The 23,388-nt window shown below is 41.7% G+C and overlaps 2 protein-coding genes across 3 annotated transcripts; one reads left to right on the top strand and one right to left on the bottom strand.

The window, feature by feature from the left end:
- Nucleotides 1–1,020: 1,020 nt before the first annotated feature.
- Nucleotides 1,021–3,373, bottom strand: LOC118120540 (zinc finger protein 135-like). 2 transcript variants are annotated; one of them, XM_035175599.1, is made up of 3 exons: nt 3,067–3,373; nt 2,661–2,776; nt 1,021–2,584 (listed from the first exon to the last, which is right to left on the bottom strand). In XM_035175599.1, exon 3 carries the CDS (start codon nt 2,534–2,536, stop codon nt 1,508–1,510), a length of 1,029 nt encoding a protein of 342 aa, XP_035031490.1. In that variant the 5' UTR covers nt 2,537–2,584; nt 2,661–2,776; nt 3,067–3,373; the 3' UTR covers nt 1,021–1,507. The 2 variants fall into 2 exon arrangements, with proteins under 2 accessions (XP_035031490.1, XP_035031489.1); XM_035175598.1 differs by lacking the exon at nt 2,661–2,776 and having other exon boundaries at nt 3,067–3,372.
- Nucleotides 3,374–3,842: 469 nt separating this feature from the next.
- si:dkeyp-118h9.7 (sacsin) lies at nt 3,843–23,296 on the top strand. Its single transcript, XM_035174816.2, has 8 exons — nt 3,843–4,046; nt 6,256–6,301; nt 7,126–7,213; nt 8,476–8,587; nt 8,995–9,141; nt 9,250–10,678; nt 11,451–11,539; nt 11,658–23,296. Exons 2-8 carry the CDS (start codon nt 6,273–6,275, stop codon nt 22,559–22,561), a joined length of 12,798 nt encoding a protein of 4,265 aa, XP_035030707.2. The 5' UTR covers nt 3,843–4,046; nt 6,256–6,272; the 3' UTR covers nt 22,562–23,296.
- The last annotated feature ends 92 nt before the right edge of the window (nt 23,297–23,388 follow it).

Below are 23,388 nucleotides of genomic sequence, written 5' to 3' on the forward strand. Positions count from 1 at the left end.
TCACCTGTTCATACATACTGCTTAAGCACTCTCTTTTTCCATTTCTTACAAGATTTCTGCGTTATTTACTCATATTTTTACCTTCCTCAGCTCATACCACATCCTTCCACCAAGTTTCAATAAGATCGATTCAGTAGTGTTTGTGTAATGCTTGTGAAAGTCACTTATACAGTAATGAAAGCATAACCTCCTCGGCAGATGTAAGAAGTCAAAATCTCTAACGGCTGACAATATCAAATCGCCTCTTCTCTCTTCAGGCCAACGCGCTGGAAACAGACTCTCTTCATGTTGGACAGGCTGGTCAATGTGTATGAGGGAGATTCGATAGGTGGAGCCATTGTCCTGCTCTGGAGACGCCACATGACTGTTACCCTGCACTGGAACATCAACAGCAGCACAGAGGACACTGACAACTGCAAGGCAAAAATCTTCACTTCATACGCCTCAACTGAACGATATAATTAATGGACTATAAGCCATAAAGTGGTGGGAGATTGCTTTATCATATTTTATAGCACCTTGGTTGCGTTATTCCCATGCTCTCAAGAGTCCTCGCTATATCTTTGGTGCCCTTACACTCTGTGTCTCCATAGGTTGGTACAAAGAGTTTCCCCATGTGGAGGTGACACACACACAACAGAAAACCAGTGATTCATCCTCTGTTAGGCTGAGGGTCAGTGAAGGTATCAGCTGCGAGCTGCTTATGACCTGTAATGGAAGAGCGACCTTCATATTATTACGAAGGTGCCGGTCACAGGAGCCTCATCTGGGCGGACATGTAGCCGTACACGTGATAACCACAGGCCCAGGTGATTCAACACACCATGATGAATGCAATAGGAGCAGGGTTGGGTTTGAATGAACAGCGGATGATCAGTGTAATTTCAATTTAAATGCTTTTTTGGGCTCAGTGGGGTAAAAGGTTTCAGAGAAGACAGTGCTGTGCTGACAATGATCAACAACAGAAACATGTTTTTATCAAATATTCGTGGACGCAGCGGCAATAAATGAGAATTCAAGTTCAACACTATGTTTCTGTCTTTATTTTTCCACAATATACATTTACTTTGCATTTGTACAAGTGTTTTAAAAGCCAATGGGCCTGTATGGAGTTAAGAAAACAGATTAACCATGAATTACAACAATTGGAGATTTCTTTTCTTTGTCTATATGAAAAGATTAAAGTGAACATGCATGCCACATAAATATTATTGGTACTAATGTTAATCCCTCACACGAGCTAAAATGTGCAATAAAAACACTGAATTGTTCGCAATAAAATTCAATATTCTAAATAAAATAAGTGTGCAATTCGTAAACTAACGTTAATATAAGTCTGTTGTTTTTCTGGAGTTATTCAACCGCAAATTTGTTCTTTGTCTTTTCGGGAATTTGGAAACGAGTGACTTTTCATTTGTTTCAGGTGTTTTTAAGACAATATCTTAATATGACAATAGCAGAATTGCATTAAAGATCATTTTTGTCCAAGTAGATGCCCACTTCCTGGTCACTGCTCTGTTTTACTCTTTGCTTTTGACCTGGAGCGTGTGTTGACTTCTGAGGATAAAGGCTGAGTGGGTAAGGATTCAGGAGCAGGAGGAAGAGGAGGTGACGAAGGCCTGGAGAGTGGAACAAACAGAGGGGGTTTTACAACTTTGACCTTAACCTCCTTACTTTTATCCTTTTTTTTCCTCAAGTGTTTATCACAGTGGTTCACAAAGGTGTCCAGCTTGACAAAGGTCTTGTTGCACACTTTGCAGTGATATGGCCGCAGTCCTTTCTTGAGGCGTATGTGCAGCCGGATGTACGACGATCGGACAAAGGTGCGGCAGCAGACGCCGCACTTCAGATCCTCTGTGCTACCCTGTGTTTTCTCAGGTTGGGTCGGTGCTGCTGCAGGTGCTGGTTTGGCCTTCCCAGAGGACTCCTGTGCCTTGTGAGAGAGCAGGAGGGAAAAAGACCGAAAACCCTCACCGCACCGCTCACACTTGTACGGCCGCTCCCCTGTGTGAATACGAACGTGCGCTAGGAGCCCGGCCTTCTGCGTGAAACACTTGTCACAGTAGGAGCACTTGAAGGGCTTCTCGCCAGTGTGGAGCCGGCTGTGCGTCTTCAGATGTGAGGCGCGGCCGAAGGTCTTGCCACACTCCGGGCATTTGAACGGCCTGTCTCCGCTGTGGATTATCTTGTGCGCCATCAGATGGGAGGACTGGTGGAAGAACTTGCCACAGGTGCTGCATCTGAACTTCCTCTCCTTGTTGTGGGAGGTGAGGTGAAGGGTCAGGTGGGCGGAGGAGATGAAGGTTTTGTTGCACAGGCTGCAGATGTGGGGGTCCAGGCGTAAGCGCCGGTGCGGCCGTCGGCCATTGGAGAGGCTGCTGCCCGCCTGGCAGGTCGGACACCTGGACTGGAGTGTCTGCTGCTGGTTGGGAGGGGATGACGTGCTGGTTGAGTCTGGCTCTGGTTGGCTGAAAGTGCATCCACAGTCTGAGCAGTGGCCAGCCTGTTGGTCTTTATCACTGGGTTTATCCAGCATGGTGCTTTCTACAGCCACAGTGGAGGAGCAGGGGTTTCACAGGGACATCTGAAAGATCATAAACACCTATTTAGTTATGATACATACTAATGTAAAGACATGCACTTCTACAGAGTACACCCACCTCTGCCTATCAGCTCTGTGATTATGAAAACAAACCAGCTAGCATACGGATGTGGGCCACTTCAGGCAACGATGCAGCTCTTCTGGTCTTCTTGTGGCCCAGAAATGGACGAGAGGCTAAAGTGGCCCTCGTGTAAAAATATATTGCAAAACAAATGTGGGTCTTTGTTGGCAAACATGCAGTGATCAGTCGCGGTTCAACTCGTGCATGTACAGTGCACAGCAGGTCTGATTACAGTGGTTGCCGATGGCCATAACAGACGATTGATGTCCACATCTGACAATCCTGATGTGCACCGCTGTACTAAACAACAAATCAGCTGTGCCGCAGGCCTCGGTGTTCGCCCTGAACAATGAGGTTATTGGAGAACGTGAGTAATGGCGGATAAATAAATGATTTTACATACCGAGTTCATCCTTCTCTAGAAACGAAAACGTGCGTGTGTTGAAAGCAGGTGTCTCTCAAATGCAGTTAAATGTCATAGTGACACAATTTTTTGTCCGATCACATCTTACGTCCTGGCTTTTCCCTGCTGTGAGACACTGCCCCCGGATCTGTGGCGAAAACATAATACAAAACAAAACAGGCTGCAGCGTCATCTAGCGAGTGGCGGAGGAACATGTCTACACCACGTGTTTTACTCTTGGACTCTAATATAAAAGATTTTACTGAAGAGTCACGGTGCGTTCACGTGCTGTGGACACTGTAAAAAACTAAACAAAGAAAAACAAGTGTTGTATTTACGTTTAGAGAATAACATGATATAATCCTAAAAGAGGATAGATGTATTGAAGTGAGTAAAATAGAAACATAATAAAATATAGCACATTAAAAAGACCATCAAGAGCTTAAGATGAACGAGTTAAAGATCAATTAATTGAACTCAAACAAACAAGTCAAAAACGTATGTTTTGGCTTAAAAATATAGAGTTTGGATCTTGTGAGAGATGGACACACGGTTTGCAAGTGACAAAAGATTAACCCTTGACAATTTCTTGCAGGAAGTACTTTTTCCGATTACCCGGACACCACGTGATAATAAACACTTGTGTGCACGTGAAGTGATTGTGTGTGCGCGCGCGCGTGTGTGTGCGTGTGTTCATCACACGCGCGCACGCACACAGATGCGAACATCCTCCCAACAGAGTTAAGTTTCGTTTTCCCTGATGCAGCCAAAACAAATGAACCCTGAATGAAGCATTTCTGATGAAACGGTCTCCGGGTAAAGTTTCATTTTGGGTGAACTGGTTCTGACGGAAACGTCTCGTCACGTTGGGGCAGGACATGTTCAGTCTTTATATTCTCATGATGTGACTCCATTCAGTCTGTGAGTGAACATCCCAGCAGCTGCAGACCTGAGACAACCCGTCGACCCACATGTCTGAGGTACAGTGTTTTTACTGCTGTCACCATGATGGCATTTTATTAGTATATGTTCATATATGTTTGTATTTTTGGTTTATTAATTATTTTGTCCACTTCCTACTTTGATACTTTTGGTGAGCCAGTAAAATCAGAATCACACTTCCAGTCGTGTGAAGGCACAGATGTGGATCATCTGAGTTTAGCCTAAATGAAGTCAATATTTGTAAATTATTGTAGTGAGCACCCGTGTATTGTGGAGATGGAAACTAACTGTAAAACCATATAATCCTCTACACTGGATCAGTTTAACCTTATTATTAGTCTTGAGTCCACCTGCTCATGCAAGCAGCAGCAGTTGGTATTTGCATCTACAATATGCAGTGTGAGTCAGCAAAAATGATCTGGACATGGAACAGGAAACTGGGTTGTTGGATCAAACACCTGGTTTTCCTGAAGGCACCACTAACCTGCTTGTATCTTGATTTTCATTTCATCAGAAAACAGATCTAGAATCAGTCTGTGTGATGAAAGACTATAAATTTGTTACACTGGCATTCTGGGTCTGAGTATACATTTCTGAACCACACCCTTACTCTTGATATGGCAAACTAATTCAAAATCTAAATACATATATCGGTAAACTATTAAATGCAGTTCTAACTGATTTCTATGCATTTTCTTTTGTCATGCACATGGTGCCATTAACACAGGGTTAGAGTTTTTGACACTAACAAGTTGCTGATGTTGCTGCAGAACATTTTTAATTCCAGATGAAACCATGGAAATAAGGCAGAAATACATAGATCGAAACCTGTTTTGTACATGTGATTCTTTTTGTCTGCGAGCGTGTAAGGGAGGGGCCATCACTGAAAAACCACAGTGAAGAAATTGTCTGATACTGGGAACTGATTAGCTTTCATCACAGGTTCCGGTTTTCTCAGAAACAAAACAAGGAAACTGAGTCATCACATTCTTTAACTCCCTGATACTTTTAAAAATCATTTTGAAAACACTTCCTTCTGTCCATTGCATATGAAATACAATTTTTCCACACTATAGTAATAAAGAAGGCTAAGTCAAAGCCAAGTACATGACTGGACTGTGTATGGTCAATGTGCAAAAGTGAGGGTGTAGATGAAATGGAACGCCCGGCTGTTGTCTGAAGGCCTCCCTACTGTCTGTCACTGTTAATGACATTGTTATGCATTTATATTGTTGCTGTTAAATGGTGTGTAACATTTGCTTAGGTGTTGCCTTGTTGTTTGTTTCATGTGATGTGGTTTGTGGGGGTGAATTGGGCTGAATTTCAGCCCACTCAAAAAGTTGGTTCATGTTGCCGGATGACGTAACACACTAATTACCACATTCATGATGTCATCGTGTGGAATTGGCATCCTGCCATGTGTCTGAAGATTCGGGTGAATCTCTCCGCCCACTCCCGGTCTCACAGAATAAACATTCAGGCTTGAGATTCTTGAACCGTTACATATTTCTCTGATTCTCTTTTCAGACAGCAGGAAATAAACCCTGGTCCATTAAGACCACAGATTAACATATTCCAAGGTGCTGTTCTTCATCACCACAGTGTCATCTGACAAAATCAGCAAACACACAAGTCCAAGACAATGACTGTGATTTTAGCTACAATTACTTATTAAAAAATGGCTCATGGAGACAGTTAGCGGAAGATAAGTCACATCATTGACTTTTGATCAGAATGTTTACATGAGCTGCAACCACAATATTCCATTCACATTCCTGTTTACATGTTACAGAGCATAGTCTGACCATAACATAAATAGTTGCTTACTGCCGTACATGTTAATGTTGCAAAATGCAGTGAAAACTTCAATAGGATGTTATGATGTGATTTAGATGTATGCATATCTATGTAACACGACTAAGATCGGATGCAGGCCTTCAATTATTGCTTAGTCTGAGTATGACCTTTATTCAGGTAAAGGTAATCAGAAAATACTGTTTACATGACAGTGAGACCATTGTCTTAAGCGGGTTAATATCAGAATATTGGTGTCTATGTAAACAAAGCCAATGTCAGCTGCCATGCTGTGGGGACAATTAAATGTGATGAAGCCTTGCATTAAAAAATGTCTATGAACAGTTTGCTTTGTGAAGTGCTCAGGCATTAACTAATTTTTCAATTCATTATTAATGCCAGTAACTATGCTGGAGTCATTGCAGTTGTCACAATAATGTGATTCTGTTACAGCACCCAACACAGGCAGGATGAGTCAGAAGACAAAGAAAAAAGCTCGGTGAGTTTCACCTGTATCTGTTTATACATTGATGCACTGACCCATTACAGTGAGAGGGACATCACCTTATGTTTCACTTTTGGTAATTTTGAAGCCAGTGAAGGAACATTGTGATGAAATGTCTGAGTTACTAATATCCTCAGAAACATTTGAACTGAAGTTATCCTCAGTGGTCGGCTGTGCGAGGAGGGAGAGCGGGTTGCCCATGAATCAGAAGGTGTCCATGTGTCATTGAGCAACATACAGTACTGAACCCCAAAGTGTGTGAAAGAAAAAGCACAGCATATAGTAGCACTGTATAAATGTGTGTGTGAATGGGTGAAAGAGTGGTCGATAAAAGTAGAAAAGCTATATAAATACAGTTAATTTACTTAGCTGCAGGACTAGAATACATAGTTTTGTAAACTGCTAGTTTCTATATGAATCTATTCTTATTGCTCATCATATTAATAATAAATTATTCAAATTCAGATCCGAAACAGGCATTTCATTTCCTTATGTCTACAAGAACAAAGTCATATACAGTATGAATCCAAGGAAACACCAGGGGAAGTCAAGTGGAATACCTGTTATGGCTAAACATAAAAGCCAAATATAAAGAATGTGCTTGTATCATTAATTCAGCCTAATATTGTCTTATGATTCTGTTAATAGCTTTCTTTTTTGAAAATGTATTTCTAATTTCTTTTTTTGTACCTAATCTTATGTACTCTGACTTGACTTGTCTAACCCCATTTTTCCAAACTCTTAAGTACTTTAGGACGACTCGCCTTGTGTTGATTTGGATTCTAAATCTTTTTCTTTAATCCTGCTGCTTTGTTTAGAACGTCCTTCGGGGCAACAGCTCCACCCTTCATTGACTACCTGAAAGATATTCTACGTCGATACCCAGACGGTGGACAGATTTTGAAGGTTGGTATACAGTCAGTGCTCACTTGTCAAATACTGGTCGTAAAAAAGGCATGGGAATCAAGCTATGCTAAATGCTAAAGGCTCAATCCAACGCTTAAAGTGCTTGGAACAAACTTTTGTGTTCATGGAAACTGTATGAGCGTTACACAGGAAGATGTTCCAGTGAGCAGATTGTGACATAACGTTACTGATTTAATCAGAACATTTCTCAGGTCTGGGGAAAAGATGCCACGACAGCTAACATTACGCTGCTAGCTTCATTAAAACATGCAAGTTGGTTATATAACGCTCCAGCACCTGACAAAGGTGTATCATTCCCTATGATGAGGATGTATATCTTTCATAAAGATCGTCATCAGAGTAGGCAAAAGGATTGTGTGGGTCTCTGAAGACCCTTGTCCTCCTCAGAGACCCTGTAATAATCCACTACGGGATCCTCTACTTAAGTGATTCTCAACTGGTGGGTCGAGACCCAAAAGTGGGTCGCGGGCCTTTGCCTGGGCAAAAAAAAATGGTAAGAAAAAAACCTGTGCTTTTATTTTGAAACAGATTTTTTATGCAGCGGAGTGCCGTCAATTCACACTCCTGAACAGTATTTGTTAAGGAGTGTGAATAGAATCAGTTTTGTTGGTTGTCATAGATTCAGTGAGTGAGTATTCTCAGCTAAAGCTCCATAATTTGAGTCTTTTTGAAACAACTTCTCAGTAGTTGGACTTTTTTATTTCATGTTTGTGCATGAAAGCACTGTTGAGTCTGTTAAAAAAGGCTGAAGTTACTGAATTGTTATGTATGTTGTATTACCTTGTGTCCTTAAGATGCACTTTTTGGTTTTTAATTAAAATGCAGCAAATTGAGTGTAAAAGGGAATATTTCACTCTCTAGCATCGCCACCTGCTGGTCGTTTTGGTTTATCATTAAACTTGTTTTTTTTGTGTTGGCATACTGTGATATTCTGTACCATCTCAGGTTCAAACTGCACCATCTTTTCATGAAATAAATTTGAGAAGTTTAACATTTTCCTCGATAAGGGGGGATGGTAGACCAGTTGATAACCACTGCTCTACTTAACCTGCTCTGGAGTAAGCTGGCACCATGGTAACTTATGCTGAACTGCCAGCTTACTTACTTCATAAGAAATTAATGAGAGCTGAAAAGTCTGAATTAAACTCAAAGTTACCCTGACAATCGCAAATCCTACTTCGTACTACAGGCCTCCGGTCTGCTAAACTCTGTTCATGGTCATGATCTTTATTTGTCAACAGGAGCTGATTCAAAATGCAGATGATGGTCAAGCCACAGAAGTGGTTTTCATCCACGATGAGAGAAGCTATGGGACTAAGAGCCTGTGGACTGATGAACTGGAAAAATACCAAGGTACCAAATTGATAAATAATTGATAACTTGATGATACAGCTTATTAGTCTACAAGCAGACCTTGGTTCTCATGATCACTTGATAAGAAGTATGATATTTAATAATCATCTTCTCTGCAGAAGTAAGGCAGCCTCTGCAATGTAATGTATGTAGCTGGTTACAGTTACATTAGACCACAAAAGATCCCAGGATTACTATAATATTAATTACAGATGTTTTACTCAACAGTTTTAAATACTGGATCTGACCAGGAAATGAATTGCTTCATGTCTACAGCATTTCTACCTCAGTTTGTGCTGCGGTGGACTTCAAATTAAGCAGTTTGAGAGAAACTGGAGAATATTAATGAACACATGCATGAATTGATGTAATGCCATAAGCACTTTTCTCTGTAACTAACTTTTTAGGTCCCGCTCTCTATGCATACAACAATGCTGCATTCACTGGTGATGACTGGGAAGCAATTCAGAGGGCAGGGAGGAGTGACAAGCGCAATGACCCAAACAAAGTCGGGAGGTTTGGAATTGGCTTCAACTCTGTCTACCACATAACAGGTAAATACATGTGCACTTACCACCCATGTGCATAATAGTCCAAGTATTAGTATTAGAGAACATATGTTGCGAATTAACGGCAAAATATCAATTTCATCTTATTTACAGATGTGCCGAGTATATTCAGCTCAACACACCTTGGCTTGTTGGACCCCCAAGAAAAGATATTTGGAGACAGAAATGGAGGTTATCTGTGGTCTTTGGATGATCCAGAACACCAAGAAGCTCTGACGTTCATGCATGATCAGTTCCAACCCTTTCGAGATATAGTTTCACTTGTGAGCGAACAAGAGTGGTCAAAAGTCATCATGGAGGATCAGTGCTTTGACGGCACAATTTTCAGATTCCCTTTGCGCAACAAGACATCAGAAATTTCAGATAATCTGTATGACTCTGACAAGGTGGTTGAGCTTTTCGACAGCTTCATTGCAGATGCGGACCAGAGCCTCCTGTTCCTGAAAAATGTGACTTCTGTGTCACTGATACATATCGACGTACATGGCACTGTGAACACCAGACTTAAGGTGATATCCTCAGTGCCCACGGATGTCGTTTTGAAGTCAGAAGACGAGTCAGTCATTGAGAGTTTAACAAGGTTCAAACTGATCACCCTCCACGCAGACGCCCACAGAGAAACAAAGTGGCTTGTGACAACATGTACCATGAAGAAAGGCATTGTAGAAAATCTAGATGCACTCGCAGAAAAGTTGAAATTTTTGCCTCAAGTTGACTTGGCATTCCCTTGTGGAGAGCGAAGAGACTGCAGTGAAGGTCGACTGAGCTGCTTTCTTCCCCTCCCAAACAATGAGTCCAACAAAACAGGACTCCCAGTTAATGTCAACGCATGCTTTGGTCTCACAGACAACAGAAGACACATCAAGTGGCAAGAGGAAGACCAGAGACATGATGAACATGCCATGTGGAATGAACTGCTGATGAAGGAGGTGCTCCCACACGCATACCTCACGATCATTCAAGATGCTATCAAACTTGCCCAGCAGTCTGTTCTGCCTGTCTGTTCTGTGTACGATTTGTGGCCAGATATTGCCAAGATACAGCACAAAGAAAAATGGTGTGCCGTTGGTCTGGATGTTCTCAGTCACTTGTTCTTACAGGATGTGCCTCTCCTCTCTCTTGCAAAAGATGAGCGAAAATTCATCACCCTATCAGAAGCTGTGTTCCCCTGTAATGGTCCAACAAGCTCTGAAATACTGGCTGCCATTAAAAACACTTTGGTTTCCTGTGGAGAAAATCTTGTCACATTACCAGGACCTGTTGCAAGAGCCATACGTGAGGCCTGTCCTGTCAGCAGCCTGAAATATGTGACGCCAGCTTTCTTGAGGGACATTCTCCGCAGCTTTGGTGCGCATAACATCCCTAAAGACGACAAACTATGTCTCTTGGAGTTTATATTGAGTGATGGAAAATACAGAGAACTTGAGGGTCTTCAGCTGCTACCACTCAATGATGGCTCTTTCAGATCTTTCACAGACAGAGAGGAGGACACTGCTTTAATTGACAGCAATGAATTTCCCAGGTAAAATATATTTATAATAAAATATTATTCATATAAATAAAATGAACACCATGAGACAAACACCCACAATCTTGATAGAGGAAGAATGAATTGCAAAATTTGGGTTTGGGCCTCAAAATCACAATGTATTATTCTATTGTCGTCCAACTGCATCTGTCATGTAACTACTTTGGTCTAGTTATGATGAGTGATTAACGTAATGGTAGTTTGATTAGATCAAGATGGATAATAACCCTGAGATTGCAGACCCTCACACAAAGTGGCAAAAAAAAAGAAAAACATGACTTGAAAATCAACCTCAGCCAAACCCTGGATTTGTAGAATCATTACACCCCTTGTACATTTGAAGGTAGGGTACGTCAGGTCGTATACATTGGGCTTGTCAGAGCTTTTTTGTAGAAAATAACTGCCTGCAAGTGTGGTGGTTCTGTGGCCCACACCCAATCTCAAATGCTTTGATTTTTAACGATGTGATTTTTTTCCTGTAACATAGAAAACACCAGAGATATGGCTCATTGTTTTTTTAAGTTTAGCCTGAACCCTAACCCCAAACCTCGACCCTTTATACAAGTTATAATGTACTGTATTTACAGTTTGATCCCTAATAATATAAATTGACAGTTGTTCCCCAAATCCAGTGACTACTGATTGGCTTACTCTTTCTTGCTTCAGTATTTTATTTGACAATGCATATGGTTTTAAGCAGTTTCTGATCTTCTCTTCCATTAGATTGAATCTAGACTGATAGAAACATGTGCTATCTTTTGTGCAGAGCCTTGCTGCCATGCTGCAAACACCTCTTCATCCCTGATGATCTCAGTCCAGCCTGCATTACCCACCTGAATGAACTGGCCAGAAAAGGTATGGATGTGATTTTATTAACAGTGATTTAAAAGTGAATTGTATCTGTAATTTGCATGTTGTTTCACTACATCAACATATATTTATACATATATTGTTCCAAAAATCTGTGTTTCAGATTTCTACAAAGTCATCAACATTGACGCAGACCAAGTGGCTGACTACACAAGGAGGTTTTTGCCACCAGACTGGAAGCAGACCAGGACGGGGCTTGTTACCTGGAACATCGGCTGCAGTCAACATCCACCTTTAGAATGGCTCCAAGAATTCTGGAAATTTCTCAACACTTACTTCAAAGAGTTAAGTCAATTCACTGGAATACCATTAATACCTATCAGCCCCATGTCTGTCAGTCAGGTTGTGTCACTAGCACAACTACAACAGAGCACAACCCTCATCTTTCAGAAAAGCAAAAACAGTAGCTTGCCAGATGAAATAGCTCAGTTGTTGAGCAAAGCCGGTGGCACAGTGGTGAGAGGAAACGAATGGCTCCAGCACGTAGACTTAGACTCTTATGTGCTGTGCCCATCTCCGAGGAGCGTCATGAAAGTATTGGTGAATTTAGACCCTCAGAATCTCATTGGAGAACTCATGACGGCCTCTCACAGAGCACGAGAAGAGCTGAAAGATTATCTCTCTCGTCTGGATTCTCTCTCAAGGAGTGAGAATGATTTACTCTCAAAGTTACCTCTCTTTCAAACCATGAGAGGAGTGTGTTCGGCAGCTCAATCAAAGAAGGCTGTTCTTCTGACATCTGGTCTAACAGTACCAACAGAGCTCCCAATGCCTGATTCAGTTGTGCAGTGTGCTACTGAGGCTGATCGCAGATTGTTACAGCTGCTCAAAATTAGTCCCTTGAACACAGCCGAAGCAGTCCTTCTCCTCATTGACTGTATTGAGAAGAGAACTTGCAGCAAAGAAGACACAGAGAAAATCATGACTTGGATTTTACAGAATGGTAATACCCTTTTCTCTCAGAATAAGACCTTGAGACAAAGATGTAAGGACTTGAGCTTCATTGAAGTGAACGGACAGCTGAAAAAGGCCTCAAACTTTTTGGATCCAAGAATTAAAACTTTCCCAGTCATTTTTGAGTCAAATCTCTTCCCCCCACATCTGTACACTGACACATCACAAATGCTTGAAAGCCTAACAGATCTTGGATTGCTGAATAAAGAAGCAGATGTGTCACCTCAGCATTTGTTGAATGCCGCCACACTGATTGACAAAATGCATGTTTCCTCTCAAACTGAGGCTGAGAAAAGAGCTCAGGTGCTCTTAAAAATGTTGGATGGCAATAATCTGCTGTCAAAGTTTTCACATGAGCAGCTTCAAAGCTTTAAAATGCTCAAATGGATCCCATGTAATCAACCTGGTAATGACAAATCTCAGAAAATGTGTTTCTTCTGCCCAAATGAAGTAAGACATTCGGATTTCAAGGACATTGTTGGACATGTAATGCCTCTACTGGGAAATGTCACTGACAGAGTAAGCAACAAACTTGGTCTCAAATGTCGACCCCCACCAGAAAAGGTGATGGACAATTTATCGGTCCTGACATCAAAGGTCCAGAAAATGGTTGATCCTGACAGAGATGTGGATTTCAAAATGGAGCTGCATAGCATTTACAGACACATGCAAGATCACATCTCTGAATTTGCGACAATGATAAAGGGGGACACACGCTGGCTGTGGAGCCACAACCAGTTTGTTTCACCAAAGGATCTGGTTCTTGACTACCCACCTAATCTAGACCTGAGCTCTTACATTGGAAAGGTGCCCGATGAATTCCTGTCATACAAGAAGTTGCTCAAGGAATCAGGCCTGAGAACGCTGATTTCAGATGAAGAAATCATTTGCATTCTGCATTCTATCCAGCAAAATATTGAAGGAAGGCAACAGCCATGTGCAAGTTCCTCTGAGGTAGAAGTGTCAATAGAAATTCTTAACTGGCTTTGGAGAGAGAAGAAGGCTGTTAAGGATGACATCCCAGTGCCAGTCATCTTAGAGGGTGAACAATACACACTGAAACCAGGGTCGACAGCAGTCTTCTGTGATGTCAGCAAAAATGGGTTGAAAGATCTTAAGTGCAGCCAGGAGGAAATTCATGTTGTGCATGAGGAAATCACAAAAGCAACAGCTGAATGGTTGAACATTCAATTTCTCAGTACCTTTATCCTCAATCCAGAGTTAGTGGGAATAGAGCAGTGTGGGCAATCTGAGCCAATAACAACAAGGATTAAAAACATTCTTAAAGAATACGATGAAGAAAGTGATGTATTCAAAGAGCTAATCCAGAATGCAGAAGATGCTGGAGCAGAGGTCTGCAAATTCCTGGTGGATTTCAGAGTGCACAAAGATCCCCCTGAAAGTCTCATTGACCCTGACATGGCTCTTTGTCAAGGACCTTGTCTTTGGGCATTTAATAATGAGCAGTTCACAGCTGAGGACTGGGAAAATATTGTCAGAGTTGGCTCTGCTTCGAAAGAAACCAAAGTGGAAAAAATTGGAAAGTTTGGACTTGGATTCAATACTGTGTATCATGTGACAGATGTTCCCTCCATCCTGAGTGGCAACAGTCTTCTCATTCTTGATCCAAATGTAACTCATCTTAAAAAGCACATCAAGCATAAAACAAATCCTGGAATCAAGCTTGATCTCTCTAATCAGCAACTTTTTCGTTGGTTTCCTGGTCAGTTTGGACCATATGAACACATTTTTGATTGCAATTTCAGCAAACAAAGTCCTCCTGAACCCTATTCAGGCACTCTGATCAAACTACCTTTTCGAACTGAAGAAGAAGCTCTCCAGTCAGAAATAAGCACAACGGTGTATCACAAACACAATATCCTCACTTTTCAACAGCACTTAACTACGAATTCACAAACTCACCTGCTTTTTCTGAAGAAAGTCAATGCATTAACTCTACAAAGGATCTCCAGCAATGCATCAACTCCACCAAGAGATGATGAAATAGAAGCCGTTCTAACTGTCTCCAAAACCGTTGTGAGTGCAGTGAGGATTCCTGATGAATCCTTTGTGTCGAAGCAGGATCAGGCTGAGAAATCACTGCTGAAGCTTGATGGAAAATGTAAAGAGGTCATTGACTCCACCACAGTCAGTGTTGTCCAAATCACCAGTCAGCAGTCTGGAGTGACTGAAGTCCAGTCCTGGCTCCTGTACAACTGCTTTGGAACAGATAAGTCTTTAAAAATGGCCCTTGAAAAAAACAAAGCAGCCCAGTTCTCTTTGCCCATAGGGGGGGTTGCTGTGCCTTTGCAAAATAATCCCAAATCCGGGAAACTGGCCTCATCACAAACAGATCTTGTTGGACAGGCATTTTGCTTCCTTCCTCTTTCCATTCACACAGGTCTTCCAGTTAATGTAAATGGTACATTTGCCGTAACAAGCAACCGAAAAGGTCTGTGGGAGAGTGGGGTGAAAAATGACTGGAACAAAGCTCTTCTACAGGATCCTGTAGTGACGGCATATGTCATGACACTTTTGACACTGAAAATGTCTGAAATCAACCAACTGGAAGATTACTGTTATCACACCTTCTGGCCTGATAGAGAGAAAGTGAGTGAAACTTTCAAGCCTTTGGTCGATGCGTTTTACTCCACCATTGCCCAGAACAACAATGGTCCAGAGCTCTTTAGTGATGGAGAACATTGGTGCTCAATGGACACTGCCATATTTCTACATGAGAGCATTGAAGAGGATAAGGACATCAGTGAACTTGTCAAACAGCTGTGCAAGAAATATCTAAAACCACCCAACATTGTTGTTCCTCTTCCACTGTGGCTGAAAAATAGCTTCAAACAGGCAGGCCTGGAAAAGGTTGTACAGAACAGAACATGGAACTGGGAAAGGTTTTACCAAGAAGTAGTGTTTAACAACCTTGGTACCATCGACCCTGTGAGCAGAGATACGCTTTTACTGCATGCTATCGATCTTCAAGTCAAAGGGATTGACAATCGACTCATCAGCGAACCATGCATTCCCACAACAGATGGACAGCTGCAGTATATCAACAAACTTGTGAATCCATCAGGGAAAGTTGCCTGTCTTTTTGAAGCAGAAGAGGGGCGCTTGCTTGGTGGGACAAAAAATGACTTTTGCTCCCCCAAAAGGATCAAACGCTTGTTGGAACTTGGAATGGCAAGTGACGATCTCCCACTGGAAGAAATCACAGAAAAAGCAGGCACAATCCCCCAAACCTGGAGCACTGACAAAAAGAAAGCATATGAGAGGTTGAGATGCCTTCTTACACTTATGAAACATCACATGTATGAGGAAGACTCCCCCCAATGGGTAACACTGAGGAAGACGGAATTTCTTCCAGCATTTTCCCCTGGTGACATGAAGATGAAAAGAAATGCAACACTCAGAAGGCCCACTGATGTGTTTAGTGACAAATGCAGACTTCTTGTGAACATGACACAACCTGTGCTGGATCATATCAATCTGATTATACACAACACTGATCCGCTCCTACAAATCTTAGGAGTTCATGACAGTCCAAGTCCTGAGACAGTGCTTCAGCAGCTGGAAGAAATGTCGAAGCAGTCTCAATCCACTGACAAACCTATGCTGCACGAAATAGCACATGAGTGCTATAAGTTTCTAAACCAGGCGCTCAGTGAGTCTGAGAACTCCACTATAATCTCACAGAGGGCAAATTCATTCCCTTTCATACTTGTAGGCAGTACATTTATAAATGTGAACTGTGTAGCTGAAAACGAGCAGTTTGAAGCAAAACCGTACCTGCATGTACTTCCACCTGGCTTCAAAAGTTTCACAAAACTCTGGAAATGTGTAGGTGTTGAGGAAAAATACACAATCAGTCAGTTTGAAACTGTGCTCCAGAACTTGCAGTGTCAACATGGAAACAAGCCCCTGCCAAAGAGTGATCTGTCAATGTGCCTCACAATTTTAAACAAAGGGATATTTGAGGCAAAAGAGAAAGCAACAGTTGACTGCCTGATACCCAATGAACATGGAGTTTTGCAACCTGCAAGTGAGCTGTTTTACGATGACAGCCCATGGATGCCAGTGGCTACTGGTGTCACATTAAGCCACAAGAATATCGCACGTGCTATGGCTCTGCACTTTGGAATAAAAACAACTAGGCATCATACTCTGCAAAGCCACGTAGCTGACATTTCACCATTTGCATTTCAGTTTGAACAGCAGGAGGAACTGACAGTTCGAATCAAAAACATAATTTCAGCCTATCCGTCAAAAAAGGATATCCTTAAAGAGCTAATCCAAAATGCTGATGATGCAGAGGCAACAGAAATCCACTTTGTGTGGGACAAACGACAGCATGGCAAAGAAAAAACTTTTGGGAAGAAATGGAACCATCTGCAAGGTCCAGCACTGTGTGTATTCAACAACAAAGTGTTTTCTGATGCTGACCTGACTGGAATTCAACACCTGGGAGAAGGAGGGAAGCACAACACTCCAGGAAAGACAGGAAAATATGGTGTTGGATTCAACTCTGTTTACCATTTGACTGACTGCCCCTCAATCCTCACTGGAGATCAATTACTGTGCATTTCTGATCCCAATAAAAAATACATTGAAGGTTCTTCAGACAAACCACTTTCTGGCATTGGCTATAAACTAGCTGATGAATTCAAGAACATGTACGTCGACGTCTACAAATCCTTTCTTCCAGACAACTTCCCTCTCAAAGACGGCACCATGTTCAGATTACCTCTGAGGATTGGTACCATGGCAAACAGCTCTAACATATCAAAGCAGGGAGTCACTGACGGTGACATGAGACAACTGTGCTCTGCTCTCTCCGAAGATCCTGAAGGATTAATTCTGTTTCTGAAAAACATCTGCAAAATCGAAGTCCATGAAATCAATGAGCCTTCAGGAAAACTCACAACACTCTATGTGGTTGAAAAACGTCTACAACAGAAAAGCAGAGATGAAAAGGATGCTTTTGTAAAACTTCAACAAGAAGCACTTCAATCTGACAAAGTAGCATCACCGCACAACGCGATTTATGAAACCATAATTTCAACCTCAAGTAAAAGACAAAGTAAGTGGATCGTTGCAGAGCAGTTTGGCTCATTCAAAAACAGAGATGGAAGGGAAACAATATCAGAGAAACTTCCCCAAGCAGCAATAGCAGCACGTGTGAGCTTAAAGGATGAAAGTAAGGCTCGTGGTTGTTTGGATTTTCAAGGCGAAGCATTTTGTTCACTTCCTTTGCCTGGGACCACAGGACTTCCAGTGCACATCAACGCAAACTTTGAGGTAGATTCTTCCAGGAGAAGCCTCTGGAAAGAAGATGGGCAAAGTCTGAAAAGTGAGTGGAATGAACTATTGAAACAGAGTGTCATTGCTCCACTGTACGCAGATCTCCTTCATTACATCAGCCATAAAATTCCAGAGACAAAAGTGTCAATTAGATCTATGTCTTTTTGCTTCAATCATTCGTACTTGGTTTTTTGGCCAACTGTGTCCAAAGATGTTGATCAGAATTGGCATGAAATGATACACGAGGTGTACAGATCAATCAAGGAAAAAGGCCTAAATGTGATTCCTGTGATGAGAAGATCAATGCATGTACTTGCAGGCCGCACATTTATTGAATACTCTTTTGACTGGTGTGACATCAGAGAAACTGAGGCAACAAAGGCACTTTACCTGACACATTCAGACGATGAGGAGATGAATCTCATTTTGGAAGATCTGGGAATGAAATTGGTTCCCTTTTCTACTAAAATGCAAGAAGTTTGGAAAAGCTTCAAATCTGCCGGTATTAAACTGAAAGACGTGAATCCTTCAACTGTACGGACTTTCCTGACAGAAAAACCTCTCCATGACCCAAAGCAAACAGATGAAGCATTACCACTGCCCATAACGTCCACTCTGATCAGTGATGATAAAAGATGTTCAAAGCTCTTGGGATTCTGCTTAAAAGATCTCTCGCCGCAAATGGTCACCAAGGACAATGCTAGTTTACTCGATGGGCTTCCACTTCTCCTCACAAGAGATAAAGTTTTGAGAGTGTTCAACTCTAAATCTCCTAAACTGATATCACCATACGACATTTTGTTCTTTGACTACATGGACCAATTTGCGGATTATCCGACCAACAGAGATCACATGACTGTTCTGCAAAGATTTAACCTCGTCGAAAGTCTGACAGTTCCCCTTGCAGCAAAATATCTGAAGCCATTAATTCAGCATCATCTTGATAGCTGTGCTGTTGATTCAGACAGTGGTCTCTATGTCCCAAACCAGACAATGTTGGTGTGGTTGAATTCACTTTGGAAATTCTTTGCAAGTCAAATTAAACCTGCAACAGCCAGTGGTGACAAACAAACTCTGACATTCAGTGATGTGAGGCAGCTTTTCAGTGACTGCTACATTCTACCGGTTGTGTGTCCAAGGTTAAACAACAAGTGCTTCTTAAAAACAATGAAAGATATGCCGAGTGTGATTCAGTTTGCCCCAGAAAGATCAGACATCCTCTTCAAACTTGGTTTCATGAAGCTCAACAATACATTCTTCTCCGAGACGCATGTAGATCAACAGATACATTCACTTCTACGCTCTGAGCTTATGAATGTGAATGATGCAAGCTGTGTGCTGGACCAGGTTTATAACATTAACCACTCAGAGTTTTCCCAGCTCTCCTCTGATGAGAAAAGTGAGCTTCAGAGCTTCCTGCACTCTGGAGTGTCCAAGGCCAAAGACACTCAAGACTTTCAGCGGAAGCTCAGGTCCCTGCCATTATTTGAAACAATATTTGGTGAAAGAGTGAGGATTGATGGACACAAGGAGGTATTTATCCTCAAGAGCGAACAATTGGGGAAGTTTCCGGATTTGTTCCTCCTAACCAACAGCAACACCATTTTTCTCAAATATCTCGAGAACCACCATCTGTCACAGTCACTAAACATCAAAATCCTGACTGATATGGAGTTTTTAATGAAGTTCATTCTCCCTGTTGTACACACACTCAAAGAGAAGCTGGTGCTTCAGTGCTTCAAGCTCTTACTGTCACTGCAACATGATTGCAACTACTGTAAATACAAGGACAAAATCATCTCCTCGATGAAGACGGTCAAATTGATTCGCAATTCCCAAGGCAGTTTGGAGACAGCATCATATTTCTTTGATGATAGCATCGAGCTATACAAGAAAATGTTGCCAGAGGAGAGATTTGTGCCTGAGAGATTTTGGTCTGAGGTTGATGACAGAAATCCACAAAAAAAAATACAAGCAAAAGAGCTGCTCAGAGAACTTGGAATGAAGCATGTGCTGTCAAATGATGAAATAATAGATTTTGCATACCAGTTGGAATCAAAAGCAAAAGAGAACTTTCAGCTTGAAGAGTTGAAAGAGAAATCATCATTCCTCTTTAGAACAGCCTTAACTAAAGTGAGTGTTGACAAAAACAATGAAAAGTTGCTGGAGAGCATAGCCGACATCAAGTTCATTTTTCCCGTGACAATTCAAAAAGAACTGCGCGACTATCACCAACCATTCGTCGCTGAGGGAAGTGCTGTTAAAATCAGAGGCTCTTTGATGGATATCAATCCCAAGGATCAAGAATTGATTTGGTCTTCAATGCCAATCATACATTTACCAGTTTATCAGTCGCCGGAGCTGCTGCGGATGATGAAAAATTCAGGTGCCCATGATCAACCACCTCCACAGTGTGTAACCAGCAACATGAGCAACATCTGTCAGTCTCCCTGTCAAACTGACAAGTTGATTAAAACCCGTGCTATCGTGTTTCGAAGTTCCTACACCTTCCTGCTAGCAAACAGATTTGACAGTCGGCCACTGGCTGGTCTTCCCATTGTATTGGTTGAAAAAGACAAAGAACTTGTGAAGACTGAAGACACGTCTCTTTTCGTCCCCTGTCACAAAGACTTCAGACCATATTTGTACAAAATTCCTTCAGATGATTTAATTTACAAAGAGTTCTTCAAGAAAATAGGTGTAAAGCAAAACCCTACTGCTGTGGAGTATAGTAACGTTCTGGCAGCAATTTATGCCGAAACTTGTGATAAACCACATCTAAACCCAAACCAACTTACCACTGTAAAACGTGCTGTTGAGATGTTGTTTCGGTTAATCAAAGACCAAGGAGTCAAGTCCCTTGTTAATGATGTGAAGTCTTTGTATCTTCCTGCAGTAGATGGTAAATTATACCCCTCATGCACTCTGTACTACAATGACACGACATTTGAGACCAAACGGTTTGAAGAAGCATTGGAGGGTGAGGTCCTGTTGCTTGAGAAACTCAGCGAATGCCATTTGGGGAAAGACACCTATGAGCATCATCGGTTGGTGAAGTTGCTGCCTCCAAACCTTCAGCCAAAAATGCTGTCTCAGGTCACTAAGGAGAAAGTAGTGGAATCACACATTGAGCTTTGTGAGTTTGAGACTGACTGTGAATTCAGTGGATGGTTTGAACAACATCTGTCCTCATTTGCATTCAGACATGGACTCATTTGTCTTATCAGAGCGTGGTCTCAAGGAGAAATAAAACACGAAGATGCCGCTGAAATGTGCGAGAAGACTTTTGGCAGTATTCAGATCGTCTGCTGCAAAAACCTGGAAACAAAGCTTTGGCTGAATGAACAGCCGCTAGAAAAAACTGCCACTGAAAATGATGTTTTTGTCACACCAGTGCAACAAGGCTGCGTATTTTACCTAAAACACAATGATGACATGGCTATGAAGGTTATAACTGAAGTCATTATGACACTGACAAAGGAGATTATTGCTCTTTTAGGCAACAGAATTGCACCAGATCACCTCCCAGTCCTTGGACAACTTCTTATGTGTGACAGTTTACAAGACGTTCAGAAAACTCTGGCTAAGAATAGGATCCAAGACAGCACTGAAACTAAAAGTTTGTTTTTCACACCACCAGCCCCTGGGACAGAAGTACCAAAGGAATGGCATGACTCCTTAGACATGAACATCCTCAATAACTTTGAGGAGGGGGAATATGTTGGCTACAGCACTGACAACAAGTATATTTATGCAGTTATTGTTGAAGAACTGCCTGGAAACTCTGGGCAGCTTTCACGCAGATACAAAGTCGATATTGGAGAAGAGGAGCCAATTGAAGTCAGTTGTCTCGACATATACCAGATTAAACGGGAAAAGAAAGCAAAACATAGGAGGACTTGCAAATCCACTTCTTGCATGGAGCTGGAGCCACTGGCAGGAGCTGTGCCGCCTCATTCCCAGTCATCATCTACAAGATCCTTACCAGCCTCTGTTGACGAAGCTAAAAGGGAAATTGATCAGTGCTTGGCAGAGATATGGACTCTTCCTGCGGAGGAGAGGCATAAAGCCATCAAGCGACTGTACCTCAGGTGGCATCCTGACAAAAATCCTGACCACCAGCTTCTTGCCAATGAGGCATTCAAATACTTGATGAGTCGAGTTGATGAGCTCAGCACAGGCAAAGGCAAAACCGCAGGCTCCTCCTTTTCAAGGGGTCACCAGGATTTCAGAGACTTCTACCAGCAATGGAATCAAGAGGCACGGTATCACCAAAATAATCGACAGAGATCCTCTGGTGGCGGTTTTTGGACCAATAATGGAAATGTCCCTCAGCCGAACAAAGAGGAGGCTCAGCGCTGGTGCAAACAGGCTCGCTGTGATCTCAATGCAGCCAACAAGGACACCGGTGGGGGCAGCACAGAATGGTGTCTGTTCAAAGTCCATCAAGCAGTGGAAAAGTCTCTTACAGCCGCAGAGTATAAAAAGCACGGCCATCCTCCCTCCGGCAGCTCCATCTCAGCCCTTGCCACACGAGTTTCCTGCTACAACCCCCAACTGACAAATCTGCCTCAAATAGTGCAAAATCTGAAGACGCTGGGAGTGGACGCCAAAAAGACTCAGTATCCCAACTGCCATCGGTATCCCCACATTCCAAACGGACAGTTCAAATCTGAGAACGAAATGCAAGCACTGGAGAAAGCGTCTGAGCTTCTCAGTGCAGTTGAGGCGTATGTGAATTAGCAATTCGAGAGTCATGTAATGCTGAGAACACAAATTTAAGTCTTTATGTTATAAATACAATTAGCCATAATATAGTGGTATTTAGACATTAATATGAAACAAAAAAAGTCTCTTTTTGGACTAATTTCACCATATGATTTGTTACTGAAATGTAAAAAACAGGGATTTTGTGCAACGTTTGACGTCTCACCGAGGATCAGTACATTCATTATCATTTATAACTTCTCATTTGGGATCAGTACTGTCACCATACAACTTATGTTATGAAAATGCAGATATCAAATAATTGTTGTTGTGATGTCAACATGTATGAATACTTGCTAATGACCAGTATAATCCCTCTACTACTTTGTTATGTTCTATTAGTGTCAATAACCACTCACTGAGGACCAATATACAGTGATCATTGTGTGACTGTTATTAAAGTTTTAAACATTTATGGCTTCTTTCTGTGGGCCTGTTCATCCACTGTACTTTATGTTCTATTAGTGTTTATAAGTACTCACTGAGAGTGATCGATTTATGTCATGAAAATTCATGTTTCTTTTCAGTTTTGTTAACTTTAATAGCTACTTGCGGAAGACCCAAGTAATCACTGTGCCACTTTGTTTTGAAAATGCAAGTGCAAACGTTTTTCACGTATAATTTTGTCATAAACTTCTGTTACAGTTGAATCACCTTTTTCCTGTTAAAAAAAAAAAAAAAAATTCAATTCAATAAAGGATGAAAAATGTATTCCTGTTTCATGTTTGTTTTGAAGTCTTCTCACAGGTAATTTAGTGTAAGAAAGTTTTTGACAAACTATTGTGTTTGTGATATAGCTAAAT

The sequence above is a fragment of the Hippoglossus stenolepis genome, chromosome 13 (genome assembly GCF_022539355.2).
Source record: "Hippoglossus stenolepis isolate QCI-W04-F060 chromosome 13, HSTE1.2, whole genome shotgun sequence".
Lineage (NCBI taxonomy): Eukaryota > Metazoa > Chordata > Actinopteri > Pleuronectiformes > Pleuronectidae > Hippoglossus > Hippoglossus stenolepis.

Excerpts from the sequence above, each read along its gene's own strand:
- LOC118120540 (XM_035175599.1), bottom strand. The coding sequence starts at position 2,536 with ATGCTGGATAAACCCAGTGATAAAGACCAACAGGCTGGCCACTGCTCA.
- si:dkeyp-118h9.7 (XM_035174816.2), top strand. The coding sequence starts at position 6,273 with ATGAGTCAGAAGACAAAGAAAAAAGCTCG. Across the intron at positions 6,302-7,125 it reads AAGACAAAGAAAAAAGCTCG|AACGTCCTTCGGGGCAACAG; the intron begins GTGAGTTTCACC and ends TGCTTTGTTTAG. Across the intron at positions 11,540-11,657 it reads GAATGAACTGGCCAGAAAAG|ATTTCTACAAAGTCATCAAC; the intron begins GTATGGATGTGA and ends TCTGTGTTTCAG.